The 25506-nt window shown below is 36.0% G+C and overlaps 1 protein-coding gene across 1 annotated transcript in view; it reads right to left on the reverse strand.

Annotated features, from left to right (window-relative positions):
- The window catches only part of LOC145670275 (protein O-mannosyl-transferase TMTC1-like), a 2166608-nt gene that overhangs the window by 242782 nt on the left and 1898320 nt on the right, over positions 1-25506 (reverse strand). Inside the window, exon 13 of the mRNA XM_081738705.1 lies at positions 10300-10435. Within this exon, the coding sequence (XP_081594831.1) occupies positions 10300-10435 (136 nt within the window). The remainder of the gene's footprint in view (positions 1-10299; positions 10436-25506) is intronic.

The raw sequence follows: 25506 nt of genomic DNA on the forward strand, positions 1-25506 counted from the left end.
GCATTATAGAAACCCAGAAACCTTATAGATAAGAGTCGTTATGCTCAGTACACATCACTCGGCTAAAGACCTGTAAGTACCTACTTTAGTGCCAGGTTTTAATATTTATTTATTCAATTAATTCAAATATTACACTGATGTTTTCATTCAACTGTTGGCAACGAGATCTTATAGAGAAACCACTATAAAGTGACTAATAATTATCTTTCGGATATTAAAGATATTTTCAGAACATTTCATCTTTGGTTCGAGTTATTCTTGGTTTAAGTTATGTGAGCTTGTGGTGGGGTTGATGTTCTTGGGTTTCATCGGGCTTTTCTGGTTACAATATTATGAGACGCAAATAACAGTTGTTTATTTTCCTTCCTTTCGTATATAATGACGAACGAAGTTTAGTTTCTTGTGTTATGAAACACTAGATATAGGAATTTCTGTGACCTTAAAGTTTCAGATTTAATTTCTTAAATGCACTTTGCCTAGTTTATCTCTATCTGCAAAAGTTGAAACGTTGTTTTCTGAGAATATCTGTTTGGCGTATTTATTTCAGTGTTTACGATGCACTTCATTACAATTGCCTGGTACTGTAAACGAATTTCTCCACCTATTCTATCTAATAAAATGTTCTAAAAATATCAACACATATTATAAAGGTAACCATGAAAGTTCTGTCGCTTTTGGGGAGGTATGTGTTCAATTACCCCTCACACCGTGAGTTGAATGCGAATGGAGATAAGGTGAAGGTCAACTGTTAGTATGGGTACATGCAACACACTACCCGGTTGTGGCAGTTCAGTTACACCGTGAACTTTCGTAAGGACAGAGTGAACATATGACCTCCATAGAGCGTCATAAGGGCGTGTAAGCTGTACGAGTTCAAACTGGTGTCAAACGCCACTGCAACGGAGCAGAAGATATGCCAGGCCTTTAGTGAGGGTGTCGTGACTACACGGACTGTGCAGTGGTGGCTTAACAAGTTCAAGAACGATGAAAAACGGTGGAAGACGCACCACGTGCAGGAAAGCAACAGATGTACAAAATAAAGATCTTCAGGCAGCAATTGAGGCGAACAGTGGACAGAGAAGTGAGGAACTGGGACTACAATTCAGTGTAAGTGGAGAAACCATTCGGCAGTACCTACATCAAATTGAGAAGCAATAGAAGTTGGCACCTGGCCAGAAGGCAATGCCAGCAGACTCCTGTTATTTCTTTGCTGTCCGTTCTGAGGAATTAGCCATTTCTGGACAAGATGTTCACATGTGAGAAGAAGTGGGTCTTGTACGAAGCCCCACAGCGCCGTCATCGTTGGTTACCATCCCGTGAGCCAGTTCCAAAACAGCCGAAACCAGCACTGCATCAAAAGAAGGTCGTTCTGTGTGTTTGGTGGACTGCTCGTGGCATCGTGCATCGGAAACTGCTACCATCTACTCAGACCAAAAATGCAACTGTTAGCAGTTGAGCCATGTTCAAAAACATTCAAAACTCTGGAGCCGGAACTTTTGAGTCCTCCTGTTACAAGACAACGCTAAGCTCCACGTGGCTAGCATGACCCAGGACACCATTCTACGCCTTGGATAGGAAACACTATTGCATCACCCATACTACCCGGAGATTGCACCGTGCGATTATTCCTTGGTGAATCAACTTAGAGGACGCCAGTTTAAATCCCTGGTAGAGGTACAAAATGCACTTGATACCTTCTTCGCTTCACGACCCACTAAGTTTTACCACGATGGAATCCATAGTCTTAAAGAACGTTGGCAGAAGGTCGCCGATGCTGATGGGGACTACTTTTGATCTTCCAGGTACGTCTTAGATGGCATATCGATGTTCGAAGTTGGTGGGTGAAAAGTGCCGGGACTTTCTGGGTTACCTTTATATATTTGATCTTTCTGTTAGTCATATTTATGACAACAATATTGAAAACTTTTTCATCTTTAAATGATTATATACGATGAATTTAACCCTACAACGGTCGGGCGGAAAAAAGTTTCATAAACGGTCGGGCTGGGTGTGAGAGACCCAAGAAAATAAAACTGCATAATTAATTTGTGACCGATATTTTTTAAAATAAAAACAAACTTTTATGTAGTTACAAGTATTTCTAAAAGAGAGAAAAGCATTTCAGCTCAAAACTGGTGTTTTCGCTTATTTTTAAAAATATATTTGTAATTGTTTACATATTTTTGTTAGTAAATTATATGAGCTTCTCTAGAAATTTATATAAAAAAGAGTACTTGCTTAAATGTATAGTAATATTGTAACAATAGACAAGTGATATTGTAAAGGATACTTAAAAGTTTATTTAACATAACCTAAGGCAGCACTTATGTTGGAACGTATTGAATATCAGGGGGTAAAGTTTTTTTTAGTTTTTATTGTCCACAAAATTGTTATCTAATGGCGTAATGGGTGGAGTTTTCTCAGCAGCGGCAACAGATAACAATTCTTCACTCCTATCATAATCTTCACCACACTCACTGTTACTATCATGATTACTAAATAATTCAAAATCACGATCTGCATCGGAATCATCCAGTTCATTTTCATTATCATATAAAATTTTATAAATTTCACTCACAGAAACTGTTTCACGTTTCAATATGTTCTAAAGTTTCTCAAAATACCAACTGAGGTGTTGTTCGTATACACACGCTCAAAAAATTTCAAATAGGTAATCACAATAAAAAAGTAAACTTCCTACAATATGCTTCACACTAGCAAAAAAAAAAAAAAAAAGTTATGTGAACGGTCGGGCTGGGTTTGACAGGCCCACTCGAGGTTCAGAGCTCTATTAAAAGCAAACTAACAATAAATTAATCTGGTTTGCAACACTAGCGTCTCTTGTCGGGCGTTTCAGGAAGGTAACCGAAGTTACAACTCAAACTGATAACTTTAAGTTGAAAATTTTATTTAAAATATAAGTAGTTGGGACCGTTCTAGGGTTAATATGTTTTGCAAGAAATATTAATAATTCAGAACTTTCATTTTTTTAATATAGGAGACATATTTATTAATGTTTAGGCATTGAGAAATGAATACCCACATTCCGATTATAACACATATTTGTTTCCTTAGGGTACTAGTTTTGCACATAGACGGCAACAAGAGTCCCTTTTTGAACTCTGCTACGCTACTTACAGAGAGCATAACGCAAGGTTTTGCACGTGCTCCCAACACCACACGCTGTCTCTAAACAATTTCAGACGACAACCACGAAGACATCGTCAACAATCACCAAATAACGAAATTTAACATAGTCAGCCGACATTTTAGGATAAAAGTCAGCGGACATTTTAAGATAAAAGAAGCCACAACAATGTAGAAAGCATCAATCTTCATCGATTGATCGTCACCTCCACCTTCTAGGATGTCTGGCCTCTGAGAGCTCCTTTACTCAGACGCCTGGTCCTTGCAATATCCTGACCACTCTCTAGGACTCCTGGTCTCTGAGGGCTTTTTAGCTTGGACGCCTGGTCACTCTCTAGTACGTCTGATCTATGAATTTTGTCGTCCTGTCTAGGACGCTTGGTCTGTGAGAAGTACCTACACACACTCCTTAGTCACAAGAGCCTTGGATTTTGTTAACTCAATTTCTCATGCACTTAAATCTGTATATTATGTATATACACTGAAATGCCAAAAGTCATGATATAGCAGTAGGAAGTCTACTGACGGCGCACGAATATCGTGGAAAACCGATAGAATGGCACGAAGCAGTTTCAGTGCTGTTAGTTGGATTTTTGTGAGTACAGTGAAACGTAATGTCCTGTAGTGATGGTAACGAGGCAGAAATTATCTGGCTTGAATGTAGGTTGGTAGTTGGTGCGAATGGGATATGGGATTTTGGAAGACGTCCAAACACTGAACTTATCACGGTCAACAGTGTCAGGGATAAACCATCAGTGATGCATTGGAGGCATTACGACCCATCAGAAACAACGCAGTGACCGCCCACGCATGCTGAATGACCGAGACCAGCGACGTGTGGGTATACTCATACAAGCAAACAAGAAACAGCACACTGGACTGACAGCATGAATCAATGCAGGACATTCCAGCAACGTATCTCAGTGGTCAGTGCAACATATTTTGATTTTCAGAGGATATCGCAGCCACAGAACAACATATGTCCCCAGTGGTGTCGGAACTATTTTTCAGCCGGCGGGGGGGGGGGGTAACTGCTTTTGATCTGGTCTTGAAAATAGACGCGGGAATGTAACACAGGTAAGATAATACAAATATATGTTCGTAATGTAACAATAATTGGATTTGGTTGAACAGTATAATAATAATAATAATAATAATAATAATAATAATAATAATAATAATAATAATAATAATAATAATAATAATAATAATAATAATAATAATATGTGATGCAACTGTGAACAGTTTCGTAAGGGTAAATTTTCCATCTACGAGAAGCATCTTGGTTTACATCTTTAAGATTCATTAATCCAGTGCCAGTTTTGTGCTGGGTTGTGGTATGGTGCAGAAATTTTCAACGACTTAAATCACAATTAAAAACGTATAAAATAGTAAAAATTGTAGTACTTACAACGGCTGTTTGTAAGTACATTTTTTTAAAAATAATTTATATACATATTTTTAATTCTGTTGGAATTGGCCATACGGGACACTATTCAAGAAAATTGAAGCTACTTAAATCACTTGGAAACGAAGAAATTAAAATTATATTTTTAAAAATCCAGTACAGTGTAATATGAAATTACTATTAGAACTACAGACTTTGTAGTACTTTGTAGTACAAAGTAATGTAAACATTATAAAACAGGCTACATAATCAAGTAAACAATAAGAAATTATTTTTTTTCTACTTACTTGACTTCGTGCCAGAAATGGATAGATAGAATTTTCACCAAAGACTTCAAAAACTTTATGTAGAAAATTCAATTACACTAATTATCCAGAGTTACTTGTACTTTTTGTTACTACACTCACTTCAGTATGTCCAATTTATTATTCACCTCTCTTCCTAATGTCATTATATTCACTTCACACTAATAAAGTACGACACAATTGATAAGGAATAACTCAAATTTTTATTGAATTTTAAGTGTCATTTTGTAATATAAAGGATTGGTTATATAACACTTATTTTAACTTACTTGATTCTAAATTTATTTATTTTCAAAATTAACCAAAAGTGGCTTTCCTTTCGCTTGTCTTTGATCTAAATTTCATTACAATGATGTTTAAATCCTGGTTGTTATGCACATACAACAGCAGATAAGATATTATTTTGTGCATCATGGACGTCCTCAAATATATCTTTAGACGTCGCAAAGAGCTGAATGATCTTTTGCAAGATGCTGAAGAATCTGACAGTGAGAACGAGAGTCTCTAGACGAACAACTTGAACGAGAAGGCTGCGAACATTTGGAGTTTGAGCACTAATACTTTTTAATATGCTGGTGGTCATCTAAGTAGTTGAGTGCAACCTATCCAGGTTGAAATCCAATGCATGAACTCCCAATTCTTGCTTCAAATAACCTCTTGAGAGAAACTCACCACCACATACAGCTCATTCACAAAGTATCTTCTTGAGTTTTATGAGTTGTTTGAGGCTTGGCTGATTGAAACGACGTTGCACTTCATGCAGCAATGATTTTGGAGTATTTTTTTCGAAGATCTAATACAGGTTCTAGGGTAGCTGTTTTAGAAGGATTATCAGTCTGTTCCAACCTAACTGGTGTTCTCTTTGTTCTTGATGAAGTTGGTAATTTTAAGTGCAATCTGCCTGCAGTTTACTTTGCTTTCTTATAGATGTTCTCAAATGCACTGTTTGTTCGTAAGTTTCTAAGAGTATCCTCTAGAATTACTGCTGCTCTTTTAGCTCCAGAAACAGAAGCTTCAGAATTCTGAAGCACTTTTACGAGTTGTTCGCAAGGTACAAAAGCATGTATACTATCAGAGAAAACATAATTTCGAATTTGTTCATATTTTTCAAATATCCTTTCTGTACTACTTTTCGATCGTCATTTAGACCAGTGGGACTTGTATTGCTGATGATTTGTGCCAACGTAATTTGAATTCGTTTGTAGTTAGATTGGAATCTGAAGAGAGATTTTCTACTGACACACCCAACAAGGGATATATTTTTCCTTCTCACTACTAAACTGCATATTGTTTGTATCAACGCTAATTTAAATTTATAGAAAATATATTTAAATGTCATGTTATACATTTAAACTGTTATCTTTTTTAAACTTGAAAATCTCGGTCTACGACTCGTTTCATATTCAGACCTATGATTACTGAAACAACAATTCTTAAAGAATTTACAGTGTTTTGAGAATGTACACCAATGGAAATAAAGAGAATCTTCAATCCCTTTTCTTAAATCTTTATGTCTAACATGGGCTCTGTCTCATGTCTCAAAGAGAAAGATGAATCTGGAACAGATAATTTTTTCACATTGCCATAAAAAACAAATTTAATTCATATAATCACTGTTGTGTGACGTTTTTACATTCTGAAAGTGAGGGGCAAAACGAGTATCTTATCCACCCACGAAACTTTCAGCGGGGGCAGCTGCTCCTCTTGCCGCCCGGTTCCGACGCCCCTGTCACCTAATAACCGCTAACTATCGACAGTGGCGACTCACGTGAGTTCGGGAACACATATATTGAGCCTTAAATGATTGGCAAGGTTAGATCAGTCAATTTTCCGGTTGGTACGCATGGACGGTAGGGTCTAAATGGACTGAAGTTGCCAACAAAGTCCTCTCCAAGATCTCCGAAATTATTGAGCGGAGAACCATGGTATTTAGTTCGTGTTATTTACTTGCATTCAATATTGAAGGAGGAATGGAACGGAGGAAGAGGAAGAGATTAAAAATATTATTTGCAGTAACACGCGGGGCATAAGCTAATACAAATATAAATATGAAATCGATGTTGTCTGTCTCATGATCTCAGAAAACGCTGAATGATTTCAAATAAATTTTTCAACGTATTTAGTACCTACCTCGAACTGGAATTTTATTCTCTCACTTCGAACAAAATTTTATTCTCCTTTTAGTCTAAGGGGAGAAAGGGAGGTTTAAAAATTCATGCCAATTAAACAGTATCTCAAGATCCTTTCCAGAAAGAAAGATCAAACTCGGTATATAAATTCCTCATTAAAAATAAACGAATACATGCTCCAGCGTTTTCAAAACTATCACTTATAAGGGAGAAAAAGAAGGGCAATTTCTATAAGAAATTTTTGCACATTGAAATTGATATTATTTTTTTCATTAATTGAAGGAAACGACTGAACCGTTTAAAACGATTTTCTAAGCGTTGTTAACGTTCCTTCCGGAATCAGGTTTCTAACATGTTTCTTTCACTGAACTGTGCGTCCTGTGGAAAAGAATATGGGTATTTAGAATGTATGTCAAAACCTTATTACGGAAACGGATCAACAAATATCGCACAACAGTTTTTCATCCTAGCTTATAGTCCGAACGTGAAAATTGAAAGAGAAATACTTTGATATTTGCACTATAGTTGGCAAATGTTTAATCAGATTTACTTCTAGCGCCATAAACACGAAATACTGAGCAAAGATAATGTGTATGATGAAGTCATTTACTTATGAAAACCAGAGAAGTGTAGTCCGTTTCTTGCAGGTAACAGAACAAACCCAAGTGAAATTTATACAGAACTGTTATGCATGTTTGGGAAAATTGTATGGATGGTACCTATGTCTCCAGGGGTGAGCTCTTTGAAGAAGCCCGTGTGTACTTTGTGGATATGTCACCTGCTGAGCGTTCAGTAACAGCATCAAAAGCACAGGGTGTCACGGCCCTTGAGGCAATTCGTAATGGCAGCCAATGATATCTTCGTATATTTTTGAACGAGTTCAACGTTCCGTATGCAGTGCATAATATGCATAATACACTGAATTTTCGTAAAATGATCACTCGGTGGGTACCAAAGAAACTTATAGACGTACATAAGGGGCAATGAGTGATGACATGTATCGCTGAAGAAGAAAATACATTTCTGGAATGTATCGTTATAAGTGACAAGTTCTGGGCGTATAGCTACATGTGGGTATTCATGAAGTGAAAACACACAATTCCGCACCAAATAATATTGATTTGAATTGATTTTAGGTTTAGCATTCTTTTCAGCAGAGAGGATATAGGAGATATGGGCCTACAGGTTAACGTTCAGTCCGAACTACATAAGCTCCAGCCGAAAGTCGAACCCGAGTCTACCACGCTGAAGGCTAACTGCTTACTCACAAGGGAACTCCTCATGAAAGAAGAAATTCAAGGTGACTTAAACCTACGAAAATGTCCTAATGACTATTCTGGAATATGCAAGCAGTTCTACTGTTAGAATTTCTAACACGCGGGGACACTATGAATACTACGTCGTGCACTTGGTGCCAAACACCCTAACAATGCTAGAAATGTCAAACCCCTTCACAACAATGCACGCCCCGTGTTGACGCTTCTGTTCATGAGGAGCTCGAAAATTTTTGGCGGTGCTCGAGTACTGATTTGGAGCATTCGGACAATCATTTTGTATTGACCCGGTAAGGAAATTATTGACCGGCCAACGTTTCAATTCCGATGGTGAAGTCAATTGATTGTGCACAGACGGTTATACTTTCGTACACATACAGAGGACAGACTATGAACAGTATACTCGTATTTTGAAACTTGTGCCACGATGGAAGCATGTGTTGAGAGACTTGGAGGACTTGTTGAGAAGTAGCCTGAAACCAGCATACAGTGTATTATTGTGTGTTAACTATTGCGCTTTCTTTCACATAAATTGTTGTGTGTTACTTACTGATTCGTCTTCCTATTTCACGAGCATTTCATATTACGAAAATAACACTCCGTATATAAACTGTTTATGAAAACGACTCTTGGAAATTCCATTCTTAAGGGAACAAGTGGGAACCACTTCACTGTTTTTCTTAATACAGTAGAGCGTCGATTACCCGAAGTAATTGGGGGACATGGGTGTTCGGAAAACTGGTTTGTTCGGATAATCGAACTGTACATGTTTATTTGCCAAAAAGAAGTACTGTACAGTAAATTTATTCATAAAAACAGGCATCTCTTTAAGTATTACAAAGTAACGTACAAAGGCAACTTTAGTAGGAATATATAGTATGTGGTAAAGTTTATTAAACAAATATATGTACATATTACATACGCATTTTGCTGGCGGCTTGGCCGGTCAGCAGCGCCTTATGAAGGCCCCATTAGAAGCAATGTTCCGCCAGCGGTGACTCAGTGCGGCGACTACTGTGGGAAACTTGGTTTGGGAGTGAGGGGGATGATGGACGGTAGGGTGGGAGAGTAACAGCTGCGAGCGAGTACACAGTTCGGTTAAGCGGTCGTTCGGTTGACCGACGTTCGGATAATCGACGCTCTACTGTATTTGAAAATGACATCGAGGTTGACTTTCCCAATATCACTGGAAACTGGCAGAATCACTTAAAATAAAGTTTTGAACGTAGTATCTACCACTAACTGAATTCTTGTCATGTCACTTTAATACACATATCCTAATAGGGGTAAGGAGATTCAAAATTCCAGACAAAAATAGAGATCACAGAATGTTCAAGTTAAGGAAATGTAACTCGAACTATAAATTCCTTGTGAACAATAAATGGTCTCGTGTCACTGCGTTTTCAAAACTTGTCATGCAGTATAAGTATAGTTGTCCGAGTGGTGTTGTAAACCATGGAAGTGTCTTTGAGTTAGAAAACCCATGTTATATTTTTTTAGAAACTTTAATTACATTTTTTTAAAAAAAGAGACAAATGACTCGGTTATTTCTTTAAAGATTTAATGAAGTTAAATACATCACGCAATTTGAGTATTTATAGCTATATTATACATCTAATTAATTGTCAATTTATATTTGCAATTAAAATAATTTTGCTCTATATTACGAAACTGAGAATGCAGAGATCTGCAGAAAATCATCTCCCTTTGAATACCCTATTTATAACGCATGATGCCATTTTTTAAGCACGCACCAGATTAAAAGCATATCCAATATAAAGTAAAGAACATCAGTAAATAAATTAGAGCTTTTAGAACCTACTTTGCGTATAGGTTTGCGGACTTTTTCGTCCTACATTTCTGTTTATAAGATATTTAAATGTTTGTATTGAAAGTTCAAAATATTTTAAATTATATTTTAGTTGAGATGTCTACTTGTAGTAAAACAAATATATAATATAGCATACACACTTACAGCGAAATGTTGTTAGTGAATAAGTTAGAAATATTTTAGCCATAAAACATTAAACACTTACCTCCTCATTAGTACTTGCGCCTGTACTTTGTGACCCTTTGACCTTAGGATATGAGCAACGCCAAAGAGAGAAGGCTTGTGGTTACTCGATGAAGCAAGAGCTTTGCGGTAGTAGTCAAGAGCTTCCCAGCTTCTCCCTACAAGAGACGCCACAATAAAATCTCTTTGAAATCAAGCACAAAGAGAACATTGACTACAGTTACTCTATCTCTATTTGATGAAAATACAAATATTAGAATTTTCCCCATCAATTGAGCATATAAGATATTCTAATTATATATAAAGAGTTTTGATGATAAGGTTCTAGAAGAAAGTTTGTTTAAATCAATTTATGATATTGTTATTTACTTTTCTTTGGTTTCTAACCTTGCCGAACCGAACTAGTTGTCTGTTCTATAGTACGCGTGAAAACACGGAATCGAACTATGCTGTAATGGCAGGTGTAATGACAAGTTCGTAAGAGAATCGTTAATTGTACGCGGAATTAAGATTTGAGACATGAGAATAAAATCTGAAACTTTCTGTGAATATATAATAATTATTATTGAAAGTACTTATATTCTAATTCTAGTAATTTAGAATTTATGCCCATAAGTCTGTACAAGAATTTTCAAATACTAATGTACACGAGGATCTGAATTTTGAGCTTTCAGTAATTGAATTTATTACCCAAGTCATTGGATTTCTTGCAATTCTTCAATGAAATGGATATACTTAAAAATTTACTGCCAATAAATTAGCTGAGTTTTCAGAAACTTTGGTTGCTTCCTTCACCTTGCTTCCCATATATATACATAAGTAAGAAAGACGTAAATGAAGCACTTGAATGTTTAAACATGAAAAAAGAATGTAAGCAATTATACAATATAACTTTCAATCTACACAATATAATTTCGGTACAGTTTCGCATTCTCATACAAAGACCTTAATCAGTTGTGTTCCAGACAGTACTTCTTAAATCATACAAGCTGTCACGAAGAATTTTAAAATATTGGCTAAAAATTTAGTATTTAAACTTTGGGTTCCTAACGAATTAATTCTAGAAGGGTATTTCAACGTCTAACGAGCAAACACTCAATTCTGGATTTATAGTAATGGTTGCATTCTTGTCGTAGAATAGTTACCGAGTATTGTGATAGGTCACCGTGATTTGTTTTTAGAAGCTCTTGAATATTCTAGACGAAGATGGATATAAAAATCATAACTCAGATCAAATTGTGCCATAGGTTATTCTGTAGAAGATGTCGAGACTACTATTATTTTAAAGCACTGCAGTTGAGCAACTAGAGACGTAATGAAAATATTATTGATGAAAGAGAATTAATAGTCTGATTTATCCTTATAAATATGATGTACGTAAAGTTAGAAAATTCAAATTTTTGGTAATGATGATATGCATAACGTCGGTCTCAATTGATCATTAAGAAGACTCATTATTAGTTTGACATCATAAGGAGATCTGAACTATGTTTTTGTGATGAAAATTCATGGAAGACATTTGGAGGAAGATACAGTCTATAGGAGTCAGAAAATCGTTAAAGTAAGAAGCATATTTCTCTCTATTATCCAGGTAATATTAAGCGATCAGGTAAAGATGAATGATAAATCAATAATGGGGAATGCTCAAAAACAAACCTAGCAATTTTCTTGGTACTTGTAATAGTTTATCGTTAATCTGCCTTAGGAAGTAATTCCATAGATATTAATCAAATTATACTACTCTAATATGTAATGGGTTCTAGTTTTATGTTTTGTAATGCTTTTAATTTTATTTCTCAAATTTTTGAGTATACTTTTTGAGCATACTTTGAGTATAAGTAATGAAAACATACTGGAATTCGATCGAGTATGTGATGCAAAACAAGTATGTTTAAGAAAAAAATCTAAGATGACGTATTTCTTCAAAAGCAAAAATATTATTTCAGATAACTATTGAAATGGTAATTTATTCATATAAGAGGATTATATCGAACTCTTGCGTGCTGAAACCTTGAGTATACATCGTTCAATATAATGGAATAAAAGTAAGAAATTTTACGTGCATTCAGGATTTGTCAGAGTGCTATTTTACACTCTAATCCTCTATTTTACATAATAATACTTTACAAATGAGTAAAAGTCACTTTTCTTTAAACTATAATAATAACGATTTCATTAATACATTTGTAAACCAAAATCATTCATGATTATAAACTACGTAATATTATGTTTCAGACAAGTCAGAAGGAATTAATGATTAATGAAAATAATCTTATTTACTTTCATCTGAATCGATTGCAAAAGAGCAGCTTGTCTCTATTTATTTCTGCTTTTGTTCTATGCTAACAAGCTTTAAAACCAGAAATGATTAATTGAAACAATTTTCGGTTTGAATAGAGGGTTAATGTAATAGATAGACCCTATTATTGGAACGCTGAATCGATTGCATAGCATATATCTACTACCATTTCCACGAACTTAAAATTAGGTATGATAATAACTTTCCAGACTCAACTATAGCCAACTTACGATACATATGGTTCTACCACATACGCAAGTACATATTTTCAATATAAAATATGCATCTACCAGGAGGAAGTGTTTTGCCATCAAATAAGTGCAGAGGTCAAAGTTCCCTCTATAAGTTGCACATCTTTCGAACAAGATTGCTTATAGGAACAAACTCAACGTAAGAGCAAATAATTTTCTGAAAACCACTACAAGTGTTTCATTTACGTAACAAATATTATGTGCTTGAATTAATTTTCATTATTGACTAATACAGGTTAGTACTTGTGCTATTTCAACATAGCGGAAATGACACTAGATTATATAAAGTACTATTAATAGGCTTTAATATACATGTATGAGTTTCGACTGGAGTGCAAAGAACAATTATTTACTGTCTTGAAAATGTGTCTTGTACAAGAGAAAAGCATCTACGGCAAATCTTCATTTTCTGCTTTTGCTGGTCCGCCGAGAAAGTATAAGGTGGAGAATTAGGGGCATTACTGGAAAAAGATTCATCTCATAAGCTAATAGAGTTCTTTGAAACACTAAAGATACATTAAATATTAACAAACGTTTAAAAGCAATGGAAATTTTTCAAAAATAAGAAATATGATACCAGATTATAAGACAGAAAGAGACGTTGCGAAATGTTTAATCATTAGTGAATTGCTGCACGAAAGACTAAAACGGAAGTGGCTTCTGTAGCGAATTGTGACTGGCGATGGAAATGAAAAGTGGATTTGTTACAACAATCCTAAGCTCACAAAATCATGAATGTGTCTCGGCGAATCATCATCAAAACACAATACTAGAGGAGCCATTAAACAATCTTCATCCTGTGCATATGTGGGATCAAGTTGGTGTAGTATACTTGTATTATTCGGTCACTGCTGAACGGTACCGAACACAATTACTCAATTTGAATTTAGCACTGAAAGAAAAACATCCACAGTATACCAAAATACATGACAAATTTATTGTTCTTCCTGACAGTGCCAGACCACATATTGCAAACCTAGTAAGGGAAAACTTGGAAGCACTCGATAAGATGTTTCACCTTATCCGCCCTATTCAGCAGATATAGCTCTTTCAGGTTACCACTTGTTTCAATCGATGCAACATAGCGTTTATGAACATTTTAGATCTTGTAGAGATATTAGAAAATGACTAATGGTTGAATCGCTTTAAAAGAACCTGATTTTTTATATTGTTTTCGCTGAACTCATGCGTTTCGCGAAAATGTGGAGAAGTTGTAGCTTTCGAAGAGCGATACTTTAAACAAAAGATACGGCGCCGTTCTTTGAAGAGAAACATTATTTTTTCGTCGAAAAAAAAGCGAGTATAAATTCAAACATCTAATACGTTTTCACGTGTATCTCAAATGTACTTTAACGTCTTAATTTTGATTTTATTTACTGGGATTAACAGGAAAACAAGAAAATAACTACGTTCTACATACGAAGGGTATCAATGAGGAAAATTATTTGAAATACTTTATTGTTCTTTGTATTTCTAAAAACAATGTACATCAGCATGAAAAGAAACAGTTTGGAAGTAGTCGTAAGTGTTTTTTTTTTCGAAAATAAGTTAAAAACGAATTATGTCCATAAGAAGTACATCAATAATGCATCCCGTACAGAAGACTATTTATAGAGGTTATTTATGTGGTAAATCCGAGTTCGTTTCCACTTTCGAAAACATATGGAATATAGTTTCCATATTAAACTGTAGTCCAACCTATCTTATAACGTAAATGATAAATTGTGCTTAATCTAAAAGAAGCAAAGAAAGTAAGTCAAACGGACACAGTGCTGGAATTCTTATAAAAGCTCTAAGCCTAATTAAGAAATATTATTACTAGCTACGTAAAAGTTTGAGGACCACATTTGACCAGCCACAAAATTATGACTACCTGCTGCTATTGAAAAGAGAAATCATTGGGCTAACATAAAAGTCACGAGCTACAACAGTAGAGTTAGCCAGAGGGTGACAAGCTCTCTCAATTAGTGTGTATGCGATCACATCGATAAGATCCGTCAGATAAGAATCCGTCGTCTTCCAGCAGAATAGCTGCTAGAGAAGTGCAAGGTAGAAAGATGACTAGTGGCCCACTATGATTTAGGAAACCTTCACATGGTCAACCATGGGCTTAGTAGTGCGTGTGGAGGAGGGTATGACAGCTCGTAGCTATCAGCAGGTTATTGCTGACCATCGACCCCTCCTCGGAATTTACAGGAATGAACTGACTTGTGTGCGCAGATGTGGCGCGACACGTCTTCAGGCACTTAATCATGTCTTCATTTTTTTCAGGCTAAACACCACTGCTGTTGCCCTCCCAGCTAAAGGCAGAAGTATAAATATTAGGTAAGTGGACATTATGTTTTGGTTGGTCAGTGTAATTATTAAATCTTTATATCATACAAAATTTGGTGTTAATATCTTCTATTTTTGTATAAAACAGTGGAATGAGCTACTTTTGAACACAATAGTGAAATTGAAGAAAAGATCAGTTCCTTTTAATATCCCTGTAAATAGATCTTAACTTTGTAAGACATCCCCATCGACATGATTAATAAATTAGCCTACAGTGCTTTTTTCTTGTAGCACAGTGAAGAAATAGGCAGCTGAATGTTTAAGGAAGAAACCCAACACTGACGACAATTCTGTACAAGGAAGATCCATTGAAGCACTAACCTAAGAAAAAGTTCTAAATTATGGCTGATTGACCATCAAACAGTTTCCTGAAACAGTGAGACACTGGGATTGTCAAGTGTAAAAGCATTGATATAATTATCACCAGCATTGATAATGAAAAACAAATAAGCGCGAAAGGCACTCAATCTTCCAACCCCTGACTAAAAGAAAATTAGACGTAATATTTCAAGGGAGAGTCTTCAGCTTTTCCATTCTGACGCGATTCATAACAGTAGAAGAGACGTGAGTCAATCATTACCAACCCAGTTCAAACCAAAGTTCCAACGAAATCATCCCTCACCTCCACCAGCGAAAAAGTCATGTCAGTGTTGTCAGCAGAAAAGGTGCTAGCTACTGTTTTCTGCGATTCGGAGGGGATGGTCATGGTAGATTATCTTCCGAATAAGCAAGCACTAACTTGCGATTACTAACAAAAGCTACATCATCATGTTCGGTACAAGTGCCGCTGGAGAGTGACAAAAGGCGTCGTTTCCCGTCGGAACACTGTGCTCAGCACCATTTTATTGCTGTGGCATTAATTCAAAATTGCAACTTCGAATTGGTCGCTGACCCGCCTGACTCGCGCGATTTGACACTTTCTGAATTTCACCTGTTCCTTAATCTCAAAACGAAGTTGCAAAATGTGATGTTTATATTGATGATGTCATATTAGCAAAACATATTTAGTAAATCACACTATTTAGCACCGAAAATACAATAATCTGAAAATAAACCTGACCGGACAGAAAGCCTTTCCCAACAAAATATCTTTATCATAAGCCAAATGCTTTTGAAACACTACAAAACTTTGCACACTGGACTTGAAATTCTTTTTTCTGACCGTAATAAATTTCTAATATTAAATAATTATTTTGCTTGTTGTTATTGCATAACTTAGATATGGTGATAATGCGAATTATTTTTACTTTGGAATATCATGTCTTTCAGAGCAGATTTTCATCCGGAAAATTTTGTCAAGGAGACTAAACAAAAATGTGAGAGGCTGCTGTGGGAGGTTATTTTGACACATAAAGAACATATTAAATACTGGGCTTAAATACCATGGGCTTTACCTTAATATGGTTTCTACTGTTACATATATCTTGTCAAGAGATTTGCAAATACAAATTTTTAAAGCTAATATTATTGTTATTGATATTTCTGTTTCTTTCAGAAGGGAATATCCGCCATATCCTCTTTCCACTAGTCCGAACACTATCTCACTAGTCCAAGTATAATATTTTCATTGATTTGGTTTGAGTTTTCTGTTTCTTTCAGCAGCGAAGCTATATGACATGGACTTACAGCGTAATGTGTGATATGAACTACATGAGCTCTCACCGGGAATCGAACCCAGATCTCGCTCACCAAAGGCGAGTAGGCTCACAATACAGCCATGACGGAGTTCCAGCATAATACTTGTAGCTAATGTATTTATGTATATTGCATACAATTAACGTATGAGCTGTGATTAATTCAAATTTGTGTAACCTCTCAGTAACAGACAGTTCTTATTTACAGACAAGCAATGCCTAATCGGTGTTAATTGCTCACCGATATGACATAATTATTCGCTTTAATTACAGTAAAATAAGACAGAAAATAACTTCCAACGTATGCTTAAAAATAATTCATCTTTAAAATAAAAGAACAGACAGAACACAATAAACGATTTTTTTCAATCTTAGGAATTCAAAAACAAAATAGCTTAGCTGTTACTTTCCTGCATAATACTGTTATAACACATCCTTTGAAACAAACATCTTCGCTGTTTACGCTCACCAAATAATTGAACTAAAATATATTTGTCCTAATTTATGTTGATTTTACGTTTATATATCTATACATTAGGGGCATGATAACTCAGTGTTATAGCGCTTACCTCTCGTGCGTGATGTCCCTGGTTCAATCTCCAGCCAGATAAATTTGTGGTGGACACATCGTGTCCATGGGTTCTGTAGAGGCCCTTCAGTTTCGTCCCACATTCTCATTTTACTAATTTTTCCATAATCTTTCACTTGCCCTACACATTGTATCCTTTAACACAATCTTGGGACGCTAAACTGAAAGATTTTATACATTCATTCATTTAGAAACTATTAATCTTTTTTACCTTATAGTTCTAAAGAATGCATTTCTGGTCCCAGAAATTCATTTTATATTATACATTTTCTCTCTCTCTCTCTCTCTCTCTATATATATATATATATATATATATATATATATATATATATATATATATATAAGTAAGAATGCAGTTTATATTGGGCAGGCATATCAATATCAAGAATATCCAGAGAATATCAAACAATATTCTCCTATCAATATCTGCATCGTATAAAGTTTCATTGCTTTAAAAAAAACTATTGGTGTAGAAGTTACCAAGGTATTTGATAATGAATAATCAACCCTGTATATTTTGAATATTCTGCCATAACTTGTTTGGCGAAGTTCTGTCCAGCGAGAAAAAGATTCTGATAACAGGAATATGTTGAGAGTAGTATGTTAGTTATAATATTAGGATACATTCGATTGCTAGTTTCCAGAGCAAGGTTTAAGGTAAAAGTAGCAACATTTGTGCCAGCTATATGTAACAGGTTGATTGCCAAGGTGATTTGAGGGTACTGCTCCCAGGAGACCATATATTTCATCTTACCTTTGGCTCGACTATGTTAGATTAAGCACAACTTATCATTTACGCGCTATAAGATAGGTTTAATATGGGAACTAAATTCCATATGTTTCCGAAAGTAGAAACCAACTCGGATTTACTACATAAATAACCACTATAAATAGTCTTCTGTACGGGATGCATTATTGATATACTTCTTAGTGGACATAATTAGTTTTTAATTTACTATCGAGAAACACAACAGGAAATTAACACTTACGACTACTTTCGAACTGTTATGTTTTCATGCTGACGTACATTGTTTTTAGAAATACAAAGAACAATAAAGTGTTTCAAATAATTTTCCTCACTGATACGTCTCGTATGAAGAAAGTAGTTATGTTCTTGTCTTGCTATTAATCCCAGTAAATAAAATCAAAATTAAGACGTTAAAGTACATTTGAGATACACGTGGAAACGTATTAGGTGCTTGAATTAATTCTCGCTTTTTTCGACAAAAAATAATGTTTCTCTTCAAAGAACGGCACGCTATCTTTTGTTTAAAGTATCGTTCTTCGGAAGCTACAACTTCTCCACATTTTCGCGAAACGCATGAGTTCAGCGATAACAATATAAAAAATCAGGTTCTTTTAAAGCGATCCACCAACCATTAGTCATTTTTCAATATCTCTAAAAAATCTGAAATGTTCATAAACGCCATGTTTCATCGACAGAAACAAGTGGTAACCTGAAACAGCTATATCTGCCGAATAGGGCGGATGAGGTGAAATATCTTATCTAAGTGCTTCCAAGTTTTCCCTTACTAGGTTTGCAATATGTGGTTTGGCATTGACAGGAAGAACAATAAGTTTGTCATGCATTTTGGTATAGTGTGGGCGTTTTTCTTTCAGTGCTAAATTCAAATTGAGTAATTGTGTTCGGTACAGCTCAGCAGTAACCGAGTAATACAAGTACACTACATCTTGATCCCACATACGCACAGAATGAAAATAGTTTCATGACTGCTCTAGTATTGTGTTTTGATGATGATTCGCCGGGACACATTCATGATTTTGTGGGCTTAGGATTGTTGTAACAAATCCACTTTTCATTTCCATCGCCAGTCACAATTCGCTACAGAAGTCACTTCCGCTTTTGTCTTTCATGGAGCAATTCACAAATGATTAAGCATTTCGCAACATCTCTTTCTGTCTATTAATGTGGCCATAGGCGTCTCTGGCGGGGGGGACGAGCAGGTCGCGTCCTCCCCAATATTTTGAAGTACACAATATTCAATATTTCATTCTAATTGAATTTATTTACTAACGACAGAATAACAAATAAATAATAGTAATAATAATAACAATAATAATAATAATAATAATAATAATAATAATAATAATAATAATAATAATAATAATAATAATAATAATATTTATTTGGAATATATTATTCAGGCTGTGGAACGATTATATCAGAGTTCTTGATATACCTTAGGGGATCCGTGAAGGTAAGCGGAAAGCTAACAAATGGAATCGAAGATAATAAACAGGTTGGGCTAGGTAGCACCATTTTAATCACTTTCTTCGATGTCCTCCCCAAACTTTACATGCCAGAGACGCCAGTGAATGTGGTACAAACGTTCCTAGGCAGCAAGTGTAAATTTACGTTTGTAGCTGATATAGAATTCGAATTAAGTCCGGCGTTTTTACGGAATAATAGTTCCTAGTGTTAAAAAAATTGAGAAAATAAAGTTTTAATTAATGGCATGTCTATTTATAATTAAATACAGTTACAAGCTAATAAAATGAAAACATAATTTTCATCATTGTGCGTGTATAATTTTGTAAATAAAGATAATTTAGAAAAAGGAAAACTCCCGTCTTCAACACGTCTACTCCAAAGAACTCTCCAGCATGCTTACGAGCCCTTTGTCGCTAGTAAGTGGAAGAGACAAGAATGCAAATTCTTGCTTACAGGTGATGACGCCGAGATTTAATGGTTGCTGCAACCATTACCGGACTCCCAGTTGGGATTTTAGTGGCTTCCGATTCACTTGGTTTTCCCTTCTCTGTCTCTAACGACACTGTATAATTAACGAAACTTGAGCAGCCAGGTAAGACTTCTCCTTTTTCTATCCTATTGAGCTTGAAAGAATCAGAAACTTTACTTTCAGTTATCTATATGTTAATTAGAAACCAAATTTCAATGGAAGTATATATATATATATATATATAAAATTTTGGAGATCATAATATCGTTTTCATCAGCCTGATCGTTTAGATTTCAATCAAATGGGTATATATAGCTATACTGCATAAAATGACGTGCTTCTGAAGAATATTTTTCTCTTTCGTTTGCTAATACAGGATGTTTCAAAACAACACCGACAACGTTTCAAAGGTGATTCCTGACACCAAGATAAGACAAAAGGTATAGACCAACCTGGGTGCACAGATGCTTCCTTTCGGAGTTATAGACTTCCGGAAACATGAAAAAATGAACTTTAAAGGTCCTTAGCTCCAAAACTATGGGACCTACCGTAGTCGGGTTAAGAAAAAATGAAATGAAATCTTTAAGTTTAACGTCCCACGGTTATGCCGGTTAGGCTAAAGGAGACGGTGATGATGAGAGATGAGTGAAATGAAGAAAGTGGGAGAACCCCTAGAAAACCCACGAGCACGGTGTTTGTCCACCACAAAGTCCATACGGCGGGAGCTGGAATCGAACCTGGGACCTCAAGCACCGGAGGTGAACGCTCTACCACTGAGCCACCGCGCCCCCGTAGTCGGGTTAAGACTTCACATAGGAACTAATATGTGCCTTAACCAAAAATCCACGTTTCAAAATCCTAAGGTACTCACGCAACAACTTTTATAGAGGGACTTCAAATTATAGAGGGCATATAATTTGAAGTACTCACCAATACCTCTATGAAAAGTGTTATGGAAGTACTGCAGAATTCTGAAACATGGAATTTTGGATAGGGCATAGATTAGTTCCTAAGTGAAATCTTAACCCGACTATGGTAGGTCTCATAGCTATGGACCTTTAAAGTTCATTTTTTCATGTTTTCGGGAGCCTATAACTCCGAAAGGAAGCATCTATGCACCCTGGTTGGTCTATACTTTTTGTCTTATCTTGGTGTCAGGAATCACCTCTGAAACGTTGTCGATGTTGTTTCGAAACACCCTGTATAACATTACAGCAATAGTACTTGATAGTTACAAGTTTTAAGCAGATTTGTTACATAGCTCCATGTTATTACAGTACCGGAACGTTTTGAGATATCAAGTTAGTGTGAAAGCCATTATGATTTTTTTATTTTATTTTTTATGATTTTTTGTCTGTTGAAAACCATAAAAGTCAGATGTGAAAGTTATTTAAGCATTTCCTCGAAACAAAGCCTCTTAAAATAATGACATTTTCGATCCCTTGTAGTGTTGTTTCTATTGTTTCGAAATGCCTCACCATGATCATATTATTTGACACTAATATACTTTGAACGATACTAAGTCTCACTTGTGTCATTACTTTGGAGAAGCCTCCCAAATTTGGATATTTGTAACTGTATGGCCCATAATTTATAATACTAAATAATTTGATATATATGTGGGATTTTAAGTTTTCGTTTAACATGCGGGTTTGAAGTTTGTAATAACCTGATGTCCCATTAAACAAAAATACATTTTCAAGTTGGTCTAGTGACACCGTTAGATGTAGATACTGCACAATCTGTCAAATAATCAATCTCTAATTATTGGTATTTGTCAGAATTTCAGTGTTTTGAAAATATCTTTTTAAACTTACAACTAGGTTCAGATATAAATGCTCCATCCCGTTATAGATGAAAATGGAAGTATAGGAAATTATAAATGTAGAAATTGGAGGGATAATTTGATAACTTCTTCTTCAACTTATACATATTCCTATATTGAATATACGGCTGCGAAAACCAACAGACAGAGAGTATCATAATATATGTGACTTCGAGAAAGAAAAAAAGAATAATAAATACAACGCAAAATATGCGTCCATTCGATGTCATTAGCTGCCAAAAATGAAGAAAAAGTAGTTTTAGAACTGAATAGATCCAAAACTATGAGAGTTATGAGGATTCACTTAGGAACTAGTATTCGTGTTTCTAAATAGGCCTAATTGTATTTCAAAATTCTACAGCGCTTATACAACAATTTTAATTAAGGAAATTGAAGTAGGGGAGATAATTTGAGGTTCTGAATTTACATATAGGCCTACGTGATGACTTTGCAGAAGCTAACATTTAAAAATGGTTTCATTTCTCTGACAGTGATTGCCAACGAGTAATATATATTTCACTTCCATGTAGATTCAAATATTTTCGTATGTTATACAACCACATATAACATATTTTCTCTTAGAAGAAAAAAATACCAGTGACGACGCCATTTTTAATTTTTTGGAAGGGAGCAACGGAGGGACGGGGACATTTTGGGGGCAAAAAAATCAAGTTAAGGAAAACTTGGATAAAATTCTCAGCATTAAGATAGAAACTAGCCTTCTGAAAGGCCATATTTTCTAACTTGATCCTGTTTAGAAGTAAATATTTCAAAATACGTGACAGTTTTCCAATCATTTGAGACTCGAAATACTAATGATCATTACTTATAAATAACGACCTTCCCTTTCTCACTTGCTTCTGATCTACTTAGGTGATTGTGACATCCTTTTCTTCACACTGTTTCGAGCTACCTATGTAGTAGCGTCTTTTGTAGTACAATGTATAAAATGGCACAAATTCTAAAATATTTAACATATTCGATCCTGAGTTTTGAGGATGTGTATTAACGGTATAGCATTTAAATATCCTTCCCTCTGTAGGGGTTGGCAGCGATTTAAAACTCTGTTGCGCTAGGGGATTAATTAGAGAGAATGGTTGTGATATAAATAATGTTAGAAAATATACAAATAGAATAAACAAAAACTTTATTGAGCAGGAAATTGAATTCGGGCCTCTCATTTGACTGCTGTTTCTTTACACTTTTACACTTAAAATGACTTTTAAAACATTATTCCCTTCCATACAGAGCAAATGACAAACTATAATTATAAAGTCCTACTTAACGTCAGTAAATAAAAATGAATGATGTAATACCAAAATAATTTTCTTGGATGACAATTCAAACTCTAATATCTTGTTTTCTGGAAAGCAAATATGACGCTTAAGTAAGAAAAAAAAATAGACACTCTAAAATGTCAACAGAGGAGTTGGTTACGATAGAAAAGTACTAACAAAATGCTGCATGGTTAACTGAGGCATGAGAAGTTCTCGAGTAATTCAACAATCGAAAGGTTGGGTTTCAATTGCCTGCCTCTCCAGATCTGATTTTCTTGCGTTTTCAAACATTGCTCTATGCCGATTGTATGAAAGCTGTTTTGTTTTTCAAGTTCCGGTAAAATCGCCAGAAGAAAACCATATGAGATGCGTAACGCAAATTAGTTAAACCCGTTCATTGGAGATCGCATATCCACCATACCAAAATACAGACTCTTTTGTTCAATAATTACGGAATAGTGAACGTGAATGCTTATCGAGTATAATCGAAGTGTCTTAAGTGATGAAATTCGATTTCTCCAAGGGGATGCTGATTTTCCTGAAATTCCAAGAGCATGCAATTCAGAAACCATAATTAAACGATATGCTGCGTACTGCGTGTAAACAACTTCAGACGATGACCACGAAGGCAATGTCGACAACCATAGTCAGCAATCGCCAGATAATGAAGATTAATGGAGTAAGCAACATTTCAGAATATAAGCTGACACAGAATCGCAGAAGGCATCAATATTCATCGATTGAGCGTCACCTCCAACTTCCAGGACGGCCTGGTCATTGACAGCTTCCTTCGCTTAGACGTTTGGTCCTCGCAAAAAACTTGGAGGACCACTCTCTACGACAGTCGGTCTCCGAGAGATACTTTGCTTGGACGTCTGGTCCTCGCAAAACCCTCCCCACGGTTTGGGTACAAAACCTCGTGGCCAGAACCTCGCGGACCAAAACCTCGCCTGGCCAAAACCTCGCCTCCCAAAACCTCGCGGCCCAAAATCTCGCCGGGCCGAAACCTCGCCTGGTCAAAACCTCGCCGCCCAAAACCTAGCGGGACAAAATCTCGCCGGGCAAAACCCCGCCTGGCCAAAACCCCGCCGCCCAAAACGTCGCAGGCCAAAATCTCGCGGGGCCAAAACCTCGCCACCCAAAACCTCGCGGGCCAAAATCTCGCCGGGCCAAAACCTTGCCTTACCAAAACCACGTCTTCCAAAACCTCGCGCCCCAAAATATCGCCCAATTAGAGGATTTCAATGTGAAGGTAGGGAGACAGGATGTTTTTAAACTGGTTATAGGGAGAAAAAAAGTCTGCATAAGGAAAGTAATAACAACTAACGGGGTAAGTTTCGAGGGGGATACGGACAAAATCTCGCGGCCGAAACATTGCCGCCCAAAATCTCGCCGGCCAAAACCTCGCGGGACAAAATCTCGCCGGGCCAAAACGCCGCGTGGTTAAAACCTCGCCGCCCAAAACCTCGTGGGACTAAATCTCGCCGGGCCAAAACCTCGCGTAGCCAAAACCTCCCCGCCCAAAACCTCGCGTGGCCAAAACATCGCCACCTAAAACCTCGCGGGATAAAATCTCGCCGGGTCAAAACCTCGCCACCCAAAACGTCGCGGGCCAAAATCTCGCGGAGCCAAAACCTCGCCACCCAAAACTTCGCGGGCCAAAATCTCGCCGGGCCTAAACCTCGCCTTGCCAAAACCACGTCTTCCAAAACCTCGCGCCCCAAAATATCGCCAAATTAGAGTATTTCAATGTGAAGGTAGGCCGACAGGATGTTTTTAAACTGGTTATAGGGAGAAAAAAAGTCTGCATAAGGAAAGTAATAACAACTAACGGGGTAAGTTTCGAGAACTTTAGAACATCCAAAAACTTAAAATTTTAACAAAAATCTAATAATATTTATGAAAGTATGAAATAAAGAAAACACTATCGAAACACGAGTACCAACATTGCACGACTACCTGCAAGGGTCAGGGAAAGAAAGCTTATGTTCAAATTACTATCTGGTAAAAACACACTATTTTATGAACTACTACATTGTATACACAGGGTGTTCAGATGATTGTGCATGAAAACGGGGCAATTCTTGTCACTGAAAGAAAATAATGTCTTCTGATTCCTTTCTTCTTCTTCTATATTATTATTATTATTATTATTATTATTATTATTATTATTATTATTATTATTATTATTATTATTATTATTATTATTATTATTATTATTTCACAAACGCATGTATTGTTGGTGTTGGACGGTGTCAGAAGCGTGTGAGCATAACTTTCAGAGGCCTGTACTTCAGCACCGTTAACGTGAAGTGTGT

The sequence above is a fragment of the Thermobia domestica genome, chromosome 14, assembly GCF_964235325.1.
Source record: "Thermobia domestica chromosome 14, izTheDome1.hap1.1, whole genome shotgun sequence".
NCBI lineage: Eukaryota > Metazoa > Arthropoda > Insecta > Zygentoma > Lepismatidae > Thermobia > Thermobia domestica.